We start from the raw sequence: 13,883 nt of genomic DNA on the forward strand, positions 1-13,883 counted from the left end.
CATCTGTCATTCTTTATCATCGATTAATTTTGTATTAATGCAAGCTAAATCAAGCATGTCAAAAATGCATAATGTAAAAGTTTGGTATTTTCATAGATTCTTCTGATGAAAGCCTAAGTTGCATTTGGTGGCCATCAATACATTTCTTACAAAGGAAAACAAGGCAGTCATGAGATAAGGTTACATAAACTATGGAAAAACATTTCTGATCGTCTTCAAAAATGTCAGTACTAAAACATGTGTGTATCGTACTTGCCAATACTGACTTGTCTCCTTCTATACTTTAGCAATGTCTGCTGGGAAAAGCTGTCATCCAACAGTAAGCTTCCCGTGTGAAGGGTTTAACCAAGAAATTTGTGAAAATGCTGGTCACGGCTGCCACTTTTCAGCGAACAGACATCAGGTAAATGTGTTAGACAGATGATGGATAGGCCTACTGACCCACTTTAAAGCGGTTCAAAATACTGGCAAGTTAATATGTTGATTCTATAAACAGAAGTGTGTCGGTTACATGTACGCCTCAAATGTCAGCTGAAAACAGCTATGTTACTGCAGCAGGGAGTTTTCAAACATACTTAAACACACAAGGAAGATATAGTGGTTATTTATAAGACATGTATCAGAATAATTAAGAAACTGTAATGATGTTTGTAATATAAATCAGTTTGCTCTGAATGCTTCACCATATCTGCTGTAAATTAGATGATCCTACCGTCAATGTGGTGGGATATGCAGTATTCAGTAATGGATGATCTCAGAATTAGTGTGTGTGTGTGTGTGTGTCTGTATAGATATACAGACATAGATCTATATACAGTTCTGTACATTGGGGGGGGGGTATAGGGAGCTAATCCCCTGAAGAAAAAAAAAAAAACAGTTTTGGTACATATTTCTTCAATACTGATACTTCCTTGTTCCTGTATTTTACTCAGTGAAACAGCTGTCAAATCTAAGGGTATACTTCTCTCTGCACATGTAGGTGCACATACAGCAATGTAGCATCTCAGGTAGCCTTTAATTTTGTTAGTTTGTAAAAGGAAAGCAAGCGTTCTAAGTATAGTTAATAACTACAGAACTGTGGCAAAACTGACAGAGCTAGTGAGATGATGAGACTGTATCAGCAGCACACTCATTCTGCAGCAGGTTTCTACCAGGGTTCTGCTGTCTGGATCTCGTGAAATCCAGGAGATCCTCAGACAGTATGACTAGGTCCTGCAGGTAGGCCTGTAATGACCGAAATCCAGAAGGCCTAGACTGAGGCAAGCTGGAAACAGCCATTTTGTGTTTGCCCTTGGGCCTGGTTTTGGGTGTGGTGTCGGACATACTCGGCCTAAGTCGTGGGCTCATTGCTGTGGTCTGAGCCCAGTCAGGTGAGGTTTCTTCTGCAGTTCAGGATATTCTACCCTCCTCGTCTTGGGATGTCAGTCAGAAGCTGGGGTCGGCAAATTGATCCAAGACCCATGTGATATCCTGAGTCCTATACCTTGTTGATATTGAGGGAACACAGCATAACTAATTCCAAAAGGGTGTCACTACAGGCCTCAGTGACATGCTCTGTCATCGGAAGGGACTGTGAAGGTGATTCTTCTCCTTTGATGATTATTAGCCTGGGTGGACTATTGGATGCCAATTGTCCATTGTCCGCTATCCAGAATGTATTCAAAAACTTCTTCTTCCACTGAAAAAATACAGGCTCTGCTTGTCCAGCTGGATGCCAGAGTGCACATGTACCACTAACGCTTCCTCTCCTTCTTTGAAAACTTTTCTAGTGATTCTGCTTTATATTTAATTATTCTGGAGTTGAAGTAAGGACACTGGGGGACAGTTCAGCATATCTGATCCAGGCCCAGGTAAAAAAGATACAGATTGTGGAAATCCCAATGACTTGGGGACTCTGTCAATTAACTTATTCATCAACCCAGTTACATCAAGTCATTCTGAATCTAGAAGTGGACAAGCAGGGAGTGTTGTTACTTTACAGCAAAATGTTTCCTGGTTCAATTTCCAGCTGGAGTGCCTTATGTGCAGGAGGTTGCATGCCCTCCCTGTGTTTGCATGTGTTTTCTCTGAATGGTCTGGTTTGCTTCCACATTCCAAAGACATGCAGTAGGCGGACTGGACACACTAAACTGGCAGTAGGTTGAGTATGTGCTATGGAAAAACAACTGCTGCAAAACTAGCCACCTCTTGGTGTGAACATTGGCTCAAGATGATTACCACTACTGAAGTGACACTCCAACCCCATATACAAAAATGTGAAAAAGGAGTTGTGGGTGGATGTGGAAGTCACTACTCATTCATCTTAGACACTGACAGTGATAAAGAAAAACATTCCCTCAATGGGTACTTAGCATCTAGTGTTCTTAGCTCTGGCTTCAGACCGACCAATGACACTACAAAGGATTATCGGGCTCTGACCTACAAGAAATAACTGACAATACAGCGCTGGCTGATCACTCTGATACCCAGATGTCCTGACACTGCTAGGCCTAGTAGAGGGAAACAGTTTCTGGTATTCAGGCTGGCCAGGGCTTCCACAGCAGGAAAACAATGAAACACAATGAACATCAGCTGTTTGCAGACAACGTATCACCTTGTGCAACAAGCAGAAACACATCATGGCAGAAGCAACAGATGAACGGTGCACCAAATCTGCCCATTTTACCATTCTTCGAAGCAATTTCCTTGCAAACTTGCTTACACATACTACTACCAAATTCCCTTTCCCTTTCTTTACTTATGACTGTTAAACAGTTTCCCTTACACCCTTTCCAATTTCATCTGGTAGTCTCTCTCAAAAATACATGCCTTACATGAAGTATTTTCTATCATCTCTCAAACGTTTCCCTTTTTCAAATTCAAAGCATAGACCTTCTATACAAAGAATCTTTACTTCCCAAAAAATCACCCTCTCACTATCTTAACTCTATGGGTGTTCAAAAATGTTTTGCAATACTATCATTTATCTAAGAGGTACTCATAAGAACTCCTTTATGCCCAGAGAAGTTATGAAGATGACCCTGTAAAATCTTGGCTATCCTTTTATGAAATGCTCTATACAATATATATAACCTTCTATAGAAGGTGTCTCTTCTGAGAAACAGCATCTGTTGCAAACTAAACTCAGTCCCTGTACTCTGTGTGTTGTCTTACTTATAACAGACACCGGAGAAAAAAATCACCTCCTTCTTGCTGGAAAAAAGGCACCATTGCTTCTTTATTCAGTAGTTACAAGTCCACTGCAAAATTCTTTCACTAATCTTCCTGAATGCAAGCATTTTACATCGGGATTTCACCTGTCTCAGTTGTAGCATCACAGTTTGTTACCATGAGGGCAAATGTGACACAGCAATCAGTGCATCAAAACTCCTGACAAGCAGAAACAAGGCCGGATGCATACAAGAACATATCAGAAACAAAAGCATTTTATTTCTTTATTTTTTTAACCCTGTAACCTGACCTGTGACAGCCTTAGCTGCTTAACTAAAACTGGTACTCTTTGCTATCCCTTAGGGTGACGGCATGAATGGTAAGGTTATGGCCTACTACTCTGAGTGTTGATGCCTTTTATGTGTTTTAACCACTAAGCCCTTTTATGTGTTTTAACCACTGAGCCCTCATGGAGGTGCATGTAATGAACCCTAGAGCTCATTTGGCCATCTCCTCCATGGGGGCCCAACTTCATGACAGTGAAAGCCCAGGTTTCCTAAACCCATGGCTAGATAGACTACTACAACCCCTAACCATCATTCATTTAACCTTGTTAGTGCTGCAGGACCCTGTCAAGAAATTAGACCAACTCATTCACAAAAATAGTAGTGGGGACACTGTTCCAGGTAACAATGAACAACTATAATCCAATTAATTAGTAACAAGTAACTGGGAAGAACATTTTAAAATGCAATGTAAACACGTGTGACTTTCTTTTCTTGGTGAAGCTATTAGAAATGTGTTAGCAGATCTTCAAAAAATGTAGGCCATCAGGATACAGCTGTCATCATATTTATAGAAGCATCATAATGTAGTCTCACAAAAAAATCTTATCAGGCGTGAAATGAAACTGGAGGAAAGTACACTGGAATGCATATTTGTACTTTTTACTGGCATTATATTTTGCCCACCAGAAAACAGAATGGCTTAGAACACACACAAAGGTCTCAAATGCTAGCATAATTTGAAAGATATACTTGCATTTGTCCAGCTCAAATGCTTATATGCCAGGCATCACCTTGTCATTGGCAATTTTTTTCATGACTTTAATTATGTTAGTATTTCTGTAAGTGCAATCACACATTGGAGTAAACACTCCATTCAGAGGTATGCTGATGCATTGAAAGGCATGGTGTACATTAAGAGGCAATCCATTCAGGCTGCATCAAACAGCCATTTCCTGATTGCTAATGATAACCCGAAAAGGGGAGAGAAACTGATATTTCTGTGTGTTTATTTTGTGTGTTTATATATATATATATATATATATATATATATATATATATATATATGGGTCTACTTCTTTTTAATGAAAATACACATTACCGAATCTTACATTGTGGAACTCAAACTGCTGAATGTGCAGTTCAACTGAACTTCACTACATTGAACATCAGTTCCCCAAAACAAAAATGCCTCTTTTTAACGAAAATACACTTTACTGAATCTCACATTACAGAACTCAAACTGCCGAAAGTGCAGTTCAACGAAACTTCACTACATCGAGGCTGACTTGTCCAAATACAGATCACTGATTCTACAGTGGTATTGCAGAACAGGTTCTTTTTTTTTGTAGAAATAATTACTGGGAATGTATGTTGTACAGTAGTCAGAGTTTGTTGGTGTAGATCGCAGTACAGTGGGGATAAGGAGATTTACCCTTTTCCCACTGTAGTGCGATCTCAGGGTTGGTATATATAATATGCAGGGGGTGTGGGGGTGCAGGGGGCTTGCCCTCCTACAAAAATGTGTGTTTTGGTTTCTTTTGTGTTTTTTTTTTTTTTGGGGAACTGATGATCAATGTAGTTAAGTTTAGTTGAACTGCACATTCAGCAGTTTGAGTTCCACAATGTGAGATTCAGTAAGTGTATTTTTGTTAAAAAAAAAAAAAAAAAGTAGACCCATATTATATATATATATATATATATATATATATATATATATATATATACACACACACACACACACACACACACACACACACACAAAAGAGGTGCATAAGTGAACAAATGCAAGCTTGTGAGTGTGCAAGCTAAACATACAGGAAATGAAAACAATCTAGAATGGGAGGTAGGAGGTCCATTTCAAGGTGGACTCCAATGAAGGGTCACTCAAATACATTCCCTACAGCTGTCAAGTGCAAACCACAGTCAGTTGCCAAAACATAAAAGGACCAAGGAGAATTTTTTTTTTCTCCAGCCAAAGACAGTCATAGTTAGGACAAAGAATGAACTTGGCTACAAAAACTGCTAAAAAAAAATCCTAAAATTTCAGAATTGCAAATAACTTTCTTTATCCTCGCTCATGATGAGGTGGAAGGTGCTGACCCTTAGAAAGTGATGCTGTGCAGTTTCTGACTGTAACCAGGAATAAACAAAAGATGACTGACAACAGGAAAAAAAATAAATGCATTTAGCGTGCATCAAACTTAAACCAACAGCTGGGAAATGACTTTTGGTAATAGCACTGAAATGCAGATGAATTAGAGACTAAAGGGATTTCAACCAGTTAATGCTATAAAATGGCGATATCCTGATGTCTCCTCAAAATAACCTAAAGATAGTTTATGGCATGAAAGGAACACAAACAAAGATGTTTCAAGTAGCAGTGTCAGAAAGTGCCTAACGCACTAATGTAAACACAAAGGGAGAATCATATACATATATATTATATATTTATACATATACAATGAGGTTAGCTTAGCAATGCACTTTGTACAAATTACACATTTTACATAATACCACCACACAGTCAGATTCATGAAGAACTAATTTCCCAGGAGCCAAAAAGCATGGAAAATTTGTAACAGGTAATATAGTGTCAAAAGTCACCAACAGCAGGTTCCCTTGCCACTGAGGAGAGAAAAGTAAAAGGGAATGGTTCAGATGTGGTAAAACAATGCTGCTGCTTTTACTGTACTTTTAATAAACAAGCATGTCATACTTTTACCTTTTGCACAACTGACAAGCCTAGTAAATGATTTGAAACAATTTTCTATAAGAATAGATCATTTTAAGTTAGGACAGTGTACAATACATGTTAAGGCCCACCTTATGTATGTTGGTAGTACAGATCTCCCTAGCTATAGTCACTCGGCGGATATTATACATCTACATGGCACTTATCTTGACTGACATCACTACAAGAGGGGTCCCCTCCCACACACCACCCATGTGGTAGCAACTCTGAAGCTGATCATATAAAGTGTCTGGATAGATGGGGATTTAATAGAAAATGCGCTTTCAAATTCTTCTTTGAACTGCATGTTTTCACTCAGAAATGGAATTCAATGAAATGTACATGAGCCAAACACCAATTGATATGGTGTACCCTAAGGAGGAATATACAAACTTTAACTATTTCTACAAACAGAAATCTGGTGCTAGTACTGAAATGTTTACAGAAACAAACCCTTTGTACCCTGAACCAAAACTATTTTTCTAGCTTTCTTCTTAGATACTTGTCCCTGATGTAGTGCTTTGTCTGCTACTAATGCTGATCAGGGGAACAAATTGGTTTAGGAAGACCCTGTGATACTGGCAAATACCAAGTTTAACCAAGAGCTGAAAGTGATGATATGAGATTCAGCTTCTATCAATTGTAAACATGAAGATGACTGTTGCAGTGAGAGCCTTGATGGCAAAAGGCCCACTTACATAATGGAAAGCTTGAGCACATTATCTATCCAGTGGCAAAGGCATGGAAGCAAGTGTTTCGCCAAATATCCAAGGATTAAATGAGGGAAATGGAAATGATGGCCCTAACTCCATGCAGTGGCCCCCAAACCAAAGACTGGGATTCATGGTAGTGATGTCACAGCTGCAACAAGCATCTAGATGGGACTGTGCATCTACCAGACACATCACCCACACAGTGTCCAACTCAACATTCTATGGCATGTTTCCCGGGGAGACTAAGCATCTATAGAAGCAGCCAATTATCAGAATAAAAAGGCCACACCTGTGATATGAGTGGGGGCTGTGAGTGGAAGAAAAAAAGTCAGTAAGTAAAACAAAAGTATCTTCTGGTAAGGCAGACTTGTTACAACTATAGCTGATCCTTTACTGACCAGAAACATTATTTTGTTACCGGTGCTATCTTCCATTCATCTTCATTTGTTAAAGTGGCATTACTGTCACTGCTAAAGTAGTGAGGGTGCATTGCAGCAGTTTGCAGACTACTGGTTCTTCACAGAATCCTGAACATAAATTATATCCTGTCATCAAATATATGGTGACCTCCCAATCTTCAATTCTGGGGCGGAAATGGGCCCCCTAACTATGCAACTTGCAAACCAGGTTGTGGTGCAACAAATACTACACCGTACAACATACCACAATCCCATTAAGGTTCATAAGCCAGCCCTCTTCAAATGAAAAGATCTTATAAAGACAGCAGGGAGCCAAGGTCATTTCTTCATGCAGCACAAGATTATCGCTACAATGCTACATTCTCTACAATGCAACATTAAAAAATGTTTGCTTATTTTTAATAAGGCTGTCCCTTTTTTCCACTGTAAAAACTAGCCCTGTACTGAGCTGGCAGTTCTTGGATGGCTTGACAACACTCATTAGGGGAGACTGGCATGCTGCTGACTAATCAGTGTTCCAGAAGAAAACTGCTATGTGACATAATCTCAACTTTTCACAACTTTTCACCTATGTGCATACAATGTAACAAATAAAATGGAATCTTTGACTGCATTCTGTTATAAACAGAATGCTCCTGAAATACTGCTGTATGTGGCTCCTGATAAAGTAGCTCTCAACTTGTCCAAGTGATTATTATAGGTACTGATGAAACCTGGAAGGTGATTTGACTGGCTGGCTATGTGTCACTGACTTCACTTCCATATCCCTACTGTGCTGGTCAGTGTCACCAAGCCTTCCATAAAACAGGGCCACAGAGTTATTCACAGAAGAGGATGAGGATTTTGGCCGGTTTGATTCCAAACTACTAATGCCAGAGTCCTTATTACTATGCAAGTCACTGGCTAAGCCAATGTGGCCCGTCTCATCTGTCTTCAGCTCAAGAAGTGTCTTAGTGCAGGAATCTGGAGTGTATGAGCCCCCAGTGGGCATGGAAATGTCAGAGTCCACATGATACCCGAGGTGTTGAGATGGTGATTTTGATGGCTTACTTTCCCTGAACCCTCTCGTTATGTCATGCTTTTCCATTTCCTTCCACTCGTTTGAGTTAAGGTCGGTAAAGTTTGCATGCACTACTACTGTGTGCCTCCTCCATGCACTCTTCTTTCTCCTTGTTTCAGGGGAGTGAGGCTTCCGGAGCCCGACTCCAAACATGTCATCTGCTGATGTCTTCAAACGCTGCTTAATTTGTGAAGTCAGTGAGGATTTCAGGGATAACACAGAAGAAATGTCGCTTTTCTCTGGCTGGTGCCTGACAGACTCTTGGCTACTGGAAGACTTTGAGCTTTTCTGTTCCTCAGCTTCGACAGGCAGTGTGGGAGTACAGTCTGTTTCCACTTTATTCTTTGTTTTATCTCCTTCCAATTTTGATCGCAGTAATTTCTTTCTGGCCAAGGTGTCACATTTAATTAGCTTATGGGAGTTAAAGGAAGGCCTGCTGACAACTTTTGCAACTAAAATCCTGTCCCTTTCTGTTCCCTCGCTGCTTTCAGTACTCCCACTTTCCAATTTGCTGTTCCTGGATGCACAGTTAGACACCGATGCATCCAACAATGAAGGTGAAGTGAAGACGCTTTCAGTGTCTGTCTGGCTAAATTCACTCCTTTCATCATCAGCTTCATCCCCTCGGCTTTCAGCAACTGACTGGACCTCAGAACATACACTGCGGTCCATAGTTGATAAAGTGGAGTATCCAGAAACAATAGATGTCGTATCTGGGGGAATTTTCCCATGCTGGTCATCCCACACCCTGCTGTGATCATGTCTTTGTGAGTTCAGTTCAAGTTCATAATTCATCTTTATGTTACTAGGTTCATGTTCTCTTTGACTGAAACTGCTTCCACTGATCTCTGAGCTCAATCCAGTCCTGCCTTCCTGGTGTAAAAGGTCACCACTAGGTAACATCCCTCTACTGTGTGATGCAGAACAGGTACTAAATGGAGAAGCATGGTTACCAATGGCGGACACCTTTTCCAGCTCTGGACTATTAATTAATTCTTTGCTTCGACGACCCTGGGCACTGTGGCTAACTTCTTCCTTCTCACATTTTTTCTCCACATCCCCTTCTCCTGCTACTCCCCCTGGATCTCCAGTACTGATCTTGATAGCTGCTTTGACGGTTTCATTCTCAGACTCATCGTCGGTGCTGTCACATGGCTTTACTTCTTGTTTTTTCCTCTTGCGGGTGACTACTGAAATAATGGATAGTGCCAGCATTTCCTTGTTGTATGGATCTTTCCTGGATCCCCATGATCCCTGACAAAATAAGAACAAAACATTAATTTATTTATTAAAATGTTTCCATGCACATACTTTTTTCCCTAGCATGAATCAATCTGTGCAGTATCTAAAACAGATTTTAATTACCTCTTTTGATAAATACTGGAAGCAGAGTTCCTGTGAACTTTCCCTGCTGCCCAAAATATGCATGTCAACCTAGTCAGCATCTCCTGTACCATTTTCAGTACAGAAACCAGAGCATGAAGCAGAAACTGAAATGGTTACATATTCCTCTGTAGTCTTAGCCCAGTGACTCATACCTACATTACAGCTACACTCCTTTACCAAAAATGCTAAAAGCAGGTTCTCCACTAGAACAGGCTAAGACTGGAATAGCCAAGTTTCTTGCTACTGTGCTTGTACCTTGATTATAGGTACAAGAAGGCAGACTGAAGAAGCTTTACAGTGCTGCAAAGCTCCTACACCATTACTAAAGCTCCAGTCAGCACGTCCGTAAATGTGCACCCCAGCCCCATCTCACAATGAAGTGTTTCATACAGTAGTGGCTACCTCAGCATGGGACTGCAGATCTTCCCACAGTCAGAATCCTTTTGCATTATGCACAGCTTCCTCTGAGAAGGAGCAGCTTCCGCTACAGCAATACAAGCTCTGACAATGTTGTAGTACAGTACTATTTCCTAAATATTACCTGTGCAGGCATCATTTTAGATTTTACACAGCCGGACTGGGTCTGAAGCACTAATAGCTCCCTTCCAATCAGTATTTTAGAAATCCATTGCCACCAGAAATTGGAACTCTCTTCCCCTATCCCTGTCCATTGCCCCCTCCACATCCATATTCAAAAACTTTCTCAAATCGCATCTTCCTAGTACCTGGTTATGCCCTTGTATCACATAACCTTACCCACACTGCTGTTAACTCCCCAAGCTGCTTTCTGATCACATGCTGGATCTCTGATCCCCTGTAGGCTTAGTCACCTGAAAGGGTACTTTTAACTGTAGAATCTTACTTGATATATTTTCTTCTCTTACCGATGTATAACTGACATTGTCTTTTTACCTATGTTCTATATCTTCTTTTACCTGGAGTATTTTATTAATTTCTTGTTATATTAGTATGCTCAACATACATGATGTAACCTGTTTTGTGTAGTACGCTGGATGTACTGTAACGGACATTCTTTTACCTATGTTCTATATCTTCTTTTACCTGGAGTGTTTAATTTCTTGTTATATTACTATGCTCAGCATACATGATGTAAGCTGCTTTGTGTATTATGCTGGATGTTCTGTATTTGTGTAATGTGATGCCGGAGCTTTTCTCCCCAGGCCTCCACTGAAAATGGACCTAGTCCAGTCGGAATTTCCCGGTTAACAAATGTAAAATAAAATAAAAATAAAATATATAAATAAATAAATCCTTTTTTAACTGATTTGGCTTACTAAGTCCCTTACTACCCATTAAAGAGTACCTCAGTGGAAAACTGCTCAAGAAAGCTTAATGCTTTACGTGTGAGCTCTTGAACACTAAGTGTCTTACCAGGGCATAAAAGTGAAATTTACTCTCATAGCCATAAAACTGTAAAACTTAACACAACTCTATAGACAAATTGCTATAAAAAGGAGAAGAGGAACCTAATAGAAACTAAGAAAGAACCTACTTTTAGCTCCGGTGCACTCACGCAGTATACACAGACCATTACTACTTCGTGGTCTGGTTTGGCCCTGCTCTGCTCAGGCTTGCTCCACACCCCTCCCTGCCCCAAATCTCACCCACCCCCAGTGGTGCTAAATATATAGTGCTACAAACACACCCCCTCTTTCTTCAACCAATCAGCTATATCCAAGTCATCAATAGGCTCTCCAGTACTTAACCTTTCTATCCTATCTTAAAAAGTTTAAACTGGGGGCGTCAACCTCAATAATCCCAATGCTACTTGCAATGAAACCACTTAAAATACTACCACTGTACTCTCTGCTACCCTTTCTGTTTGTCCCATATCTTCTAACTGCCTATAAATATAATACATACCCAGGTTTCCACTACTCAAAAGGCCAAACTTCCATGTTTATAGCTCCACACAAGTTTGAACACTTAATACATCCCCTCCCATCTAACTCCTTACTTACTAGGTATCAGCATCCCATTAGAACAAGATATGCCAAGCCTAAAACCAAAGTATACCAAAGTTTATTAATTAAAATCTGGAAGCTCACAATCAGATTACAATGCAACTTGACAATGGATGGAGATATCCACCCAAATCCTGGCCCATCCTCATCCACTGGCTCTAGGTCCTTTACTAACCGTCCCACTACTACACAAATCTTAGACAAACCCCCAAACCCACTCTTGATCAGTCACCTAAATATCAGAAGTGTAAACAATAAGATTCAATGCCTACATGCCCTCTTAGAGGCTCTTTTCCCAGACATACTATGTCTTACTGAAACCTGGCTAAAACCTTCTACTTCAGATAAAAAAGTTAAACCACCAGGCTATAACATCCTAAGGTTCATAGGTTGGTACTAGGCTATTTGCCCTAGGGCCTATACAAGCCTGGCCCAACAATTCCTCGGACATTTCTTCCCACAATATTTATTTCCCTGTCTAGCAGGGCGACTGATGTGATCCCCGGGGTAAATTTCCTATCTCCCATCCAATCATCAAGGTTCCTTTTGAAGAGGGCCAAGGAGGCGCTCCGCTTGACATGTATGGGCAGTCTATTCCAGAGTACGGGGAGTCTCTGAGTCAGGAACCTATCCCTCCAGCATGTTTTGTTCATTGTGATGACAAGGTTTAGATCCCTGAAGCGTGTGGCTGTGACGGATTGGGATTTCTTTAAGTGGAGCATGTCCAATAGCTCAGGGTTTGACATGGCCTTGTATGTTAAGCAGAGATCACCTCTGAGTAGACGATATGTCACAGAGTATAGCTGGAGTTTTTTTTAGACAGTCAGCATAGGGCATCTGCTTTAGGCCTGTGATTTTTTTAGTGAGGTATTTCTGTGACCTTTCCAGCTGTTGCAGATGTCTTGTGAGGTACATACCAAATGGGGCGTTGTACTCTATAATGGGTCTGAGGGATGAGTACAGTGGGACAATGATCTCCTTTTTTCTGGATGAAAAGCCATTAGTGATGAGGTGTGCCGATGTGGTTATCGAAGGTGAGACCACTGACCACCAATGTCCCTAAGTCTCTCATCACACTTTCAGTGTTTAGTGTACTGCCACTTATGTTGTAATTCATGGGTACATGTTTTTTTTTTCCCAAAGGGGATAACTATACATTTCATGGCATTAAGCTTGAGCCCATGGCTCTGGCAACAAGCATCTGTTTCTGTAAGACCTTTTTGTAGAATATCCACATCATTTGGGGATTCAATAATGGCTCCCAGTGTGCAGTCATCTGTGAACTTTGTTAGCTAGAGTCCCTTGATGTTGGCCTGTACTTCAGAGAAGTAGATGCCAAACAAGAACAGTCCCAGGACTGAACCTTGAGTTACTCCACTTGTCATTTGTCTGGTGCTGGATTAGGAGTCGGCTACTTTTATAGTTTGGGTTTTGTCAGTAAGCCAGTTGGCAACCCATCGAGTGACATAGGGATTTATGCCCAGCTTAGTAAGTTTATCTATGTTTCCAGAGTGGGGGATGGTGTCGAAGGCCTTGGCAAGATCCAGATAGGCTGTGTGGACTGCCTTACCCTTGTTCACAGCTCTGGAGACCGATCTGAAGAAGTCAATCAGGTTCAGGAGACAAGATCATCCCTTCACAAACCCAAATTGGGTGGGGTCCAGTGTTTGAAGGTTGCCAGTGTCTTTGTTTATAAGTTCCACGCCCTTGCAGATCAGGCTCGTCAGACTGATGGGACGGTAGTTCCCGGGATCAAGGGTGGATACCCCCTTGTGGAGTGGGATAACTGTAGCTGTGCGCCACTCAGTAGGCATGAAGCCTGAGGTGAGGCTATGATTAAACATGACACTTAGGTAAGGTGCCAGTTCATTCTGTAATTCATGTAGTACACAGCCCGGGATGTCATCTGGTCCCATGGATGCTGTATTCTAAGCTTTGGAGAGTGCGGTTTCTACCTGTGTGGCCATAATTACTGGAATTTGGCAATCTTTTGGTATTGAGATGGGCCCTATAGGGGGTGAGAGAGGGGTGAAGTTGGCACAATTGATCTGCCAGGATATTGGCAATATCCTTGGGATCAGTATATTTAATGCCATTCTGTTGTAGTTCAGAGCAGATCTGAGCATTGCCATTTAGATTCTTGACATATTTA

General features: G+C 40.9%; 1 protein-coding gene across 2 annotated transcripts in view; it reads right to left on the minus strand.

Annotated features, from left to right (window-relative positions):
• Positions 1–5,867: 5,867 nt before the first annotated feature.
• Positions 5,868–13,883, minus strand: part of ARHGAP23 (Rho GTPase activating protein 23) — a 1,842,805-nt gene continuing 1,834,789 nt past the window's right edge. For both annotated transcript variants that reach the window (XM_044055365.1, XM_044055363.1), the window contains one exon: positions 5,868–9,614. In XM_044055365.1, coding sequence (XP_043911300.1) covers positions 7,995–9,614 — 1,620 coding nt within the window. In that variant the 3' untranslated portion in view covers positions 5,868–7,994. The remainder of the gene's footprint in view (positions 9,615–13,883) is intronic.

Source organism: Protopterus annectens, chromosome 13.part0, assembly GCF_019279795.1.
Source record: "Protopterus annectens isolate FY-2018-M chromosome 13.part0, PAN1.0, whole genome shotgun sequence".
Classification (NCBI taxonomy): Eukaryota; Metazoa; Chordata; order Ceratodontiformes; family Protopteridae; genus Protopterus; species Protopterus annectens.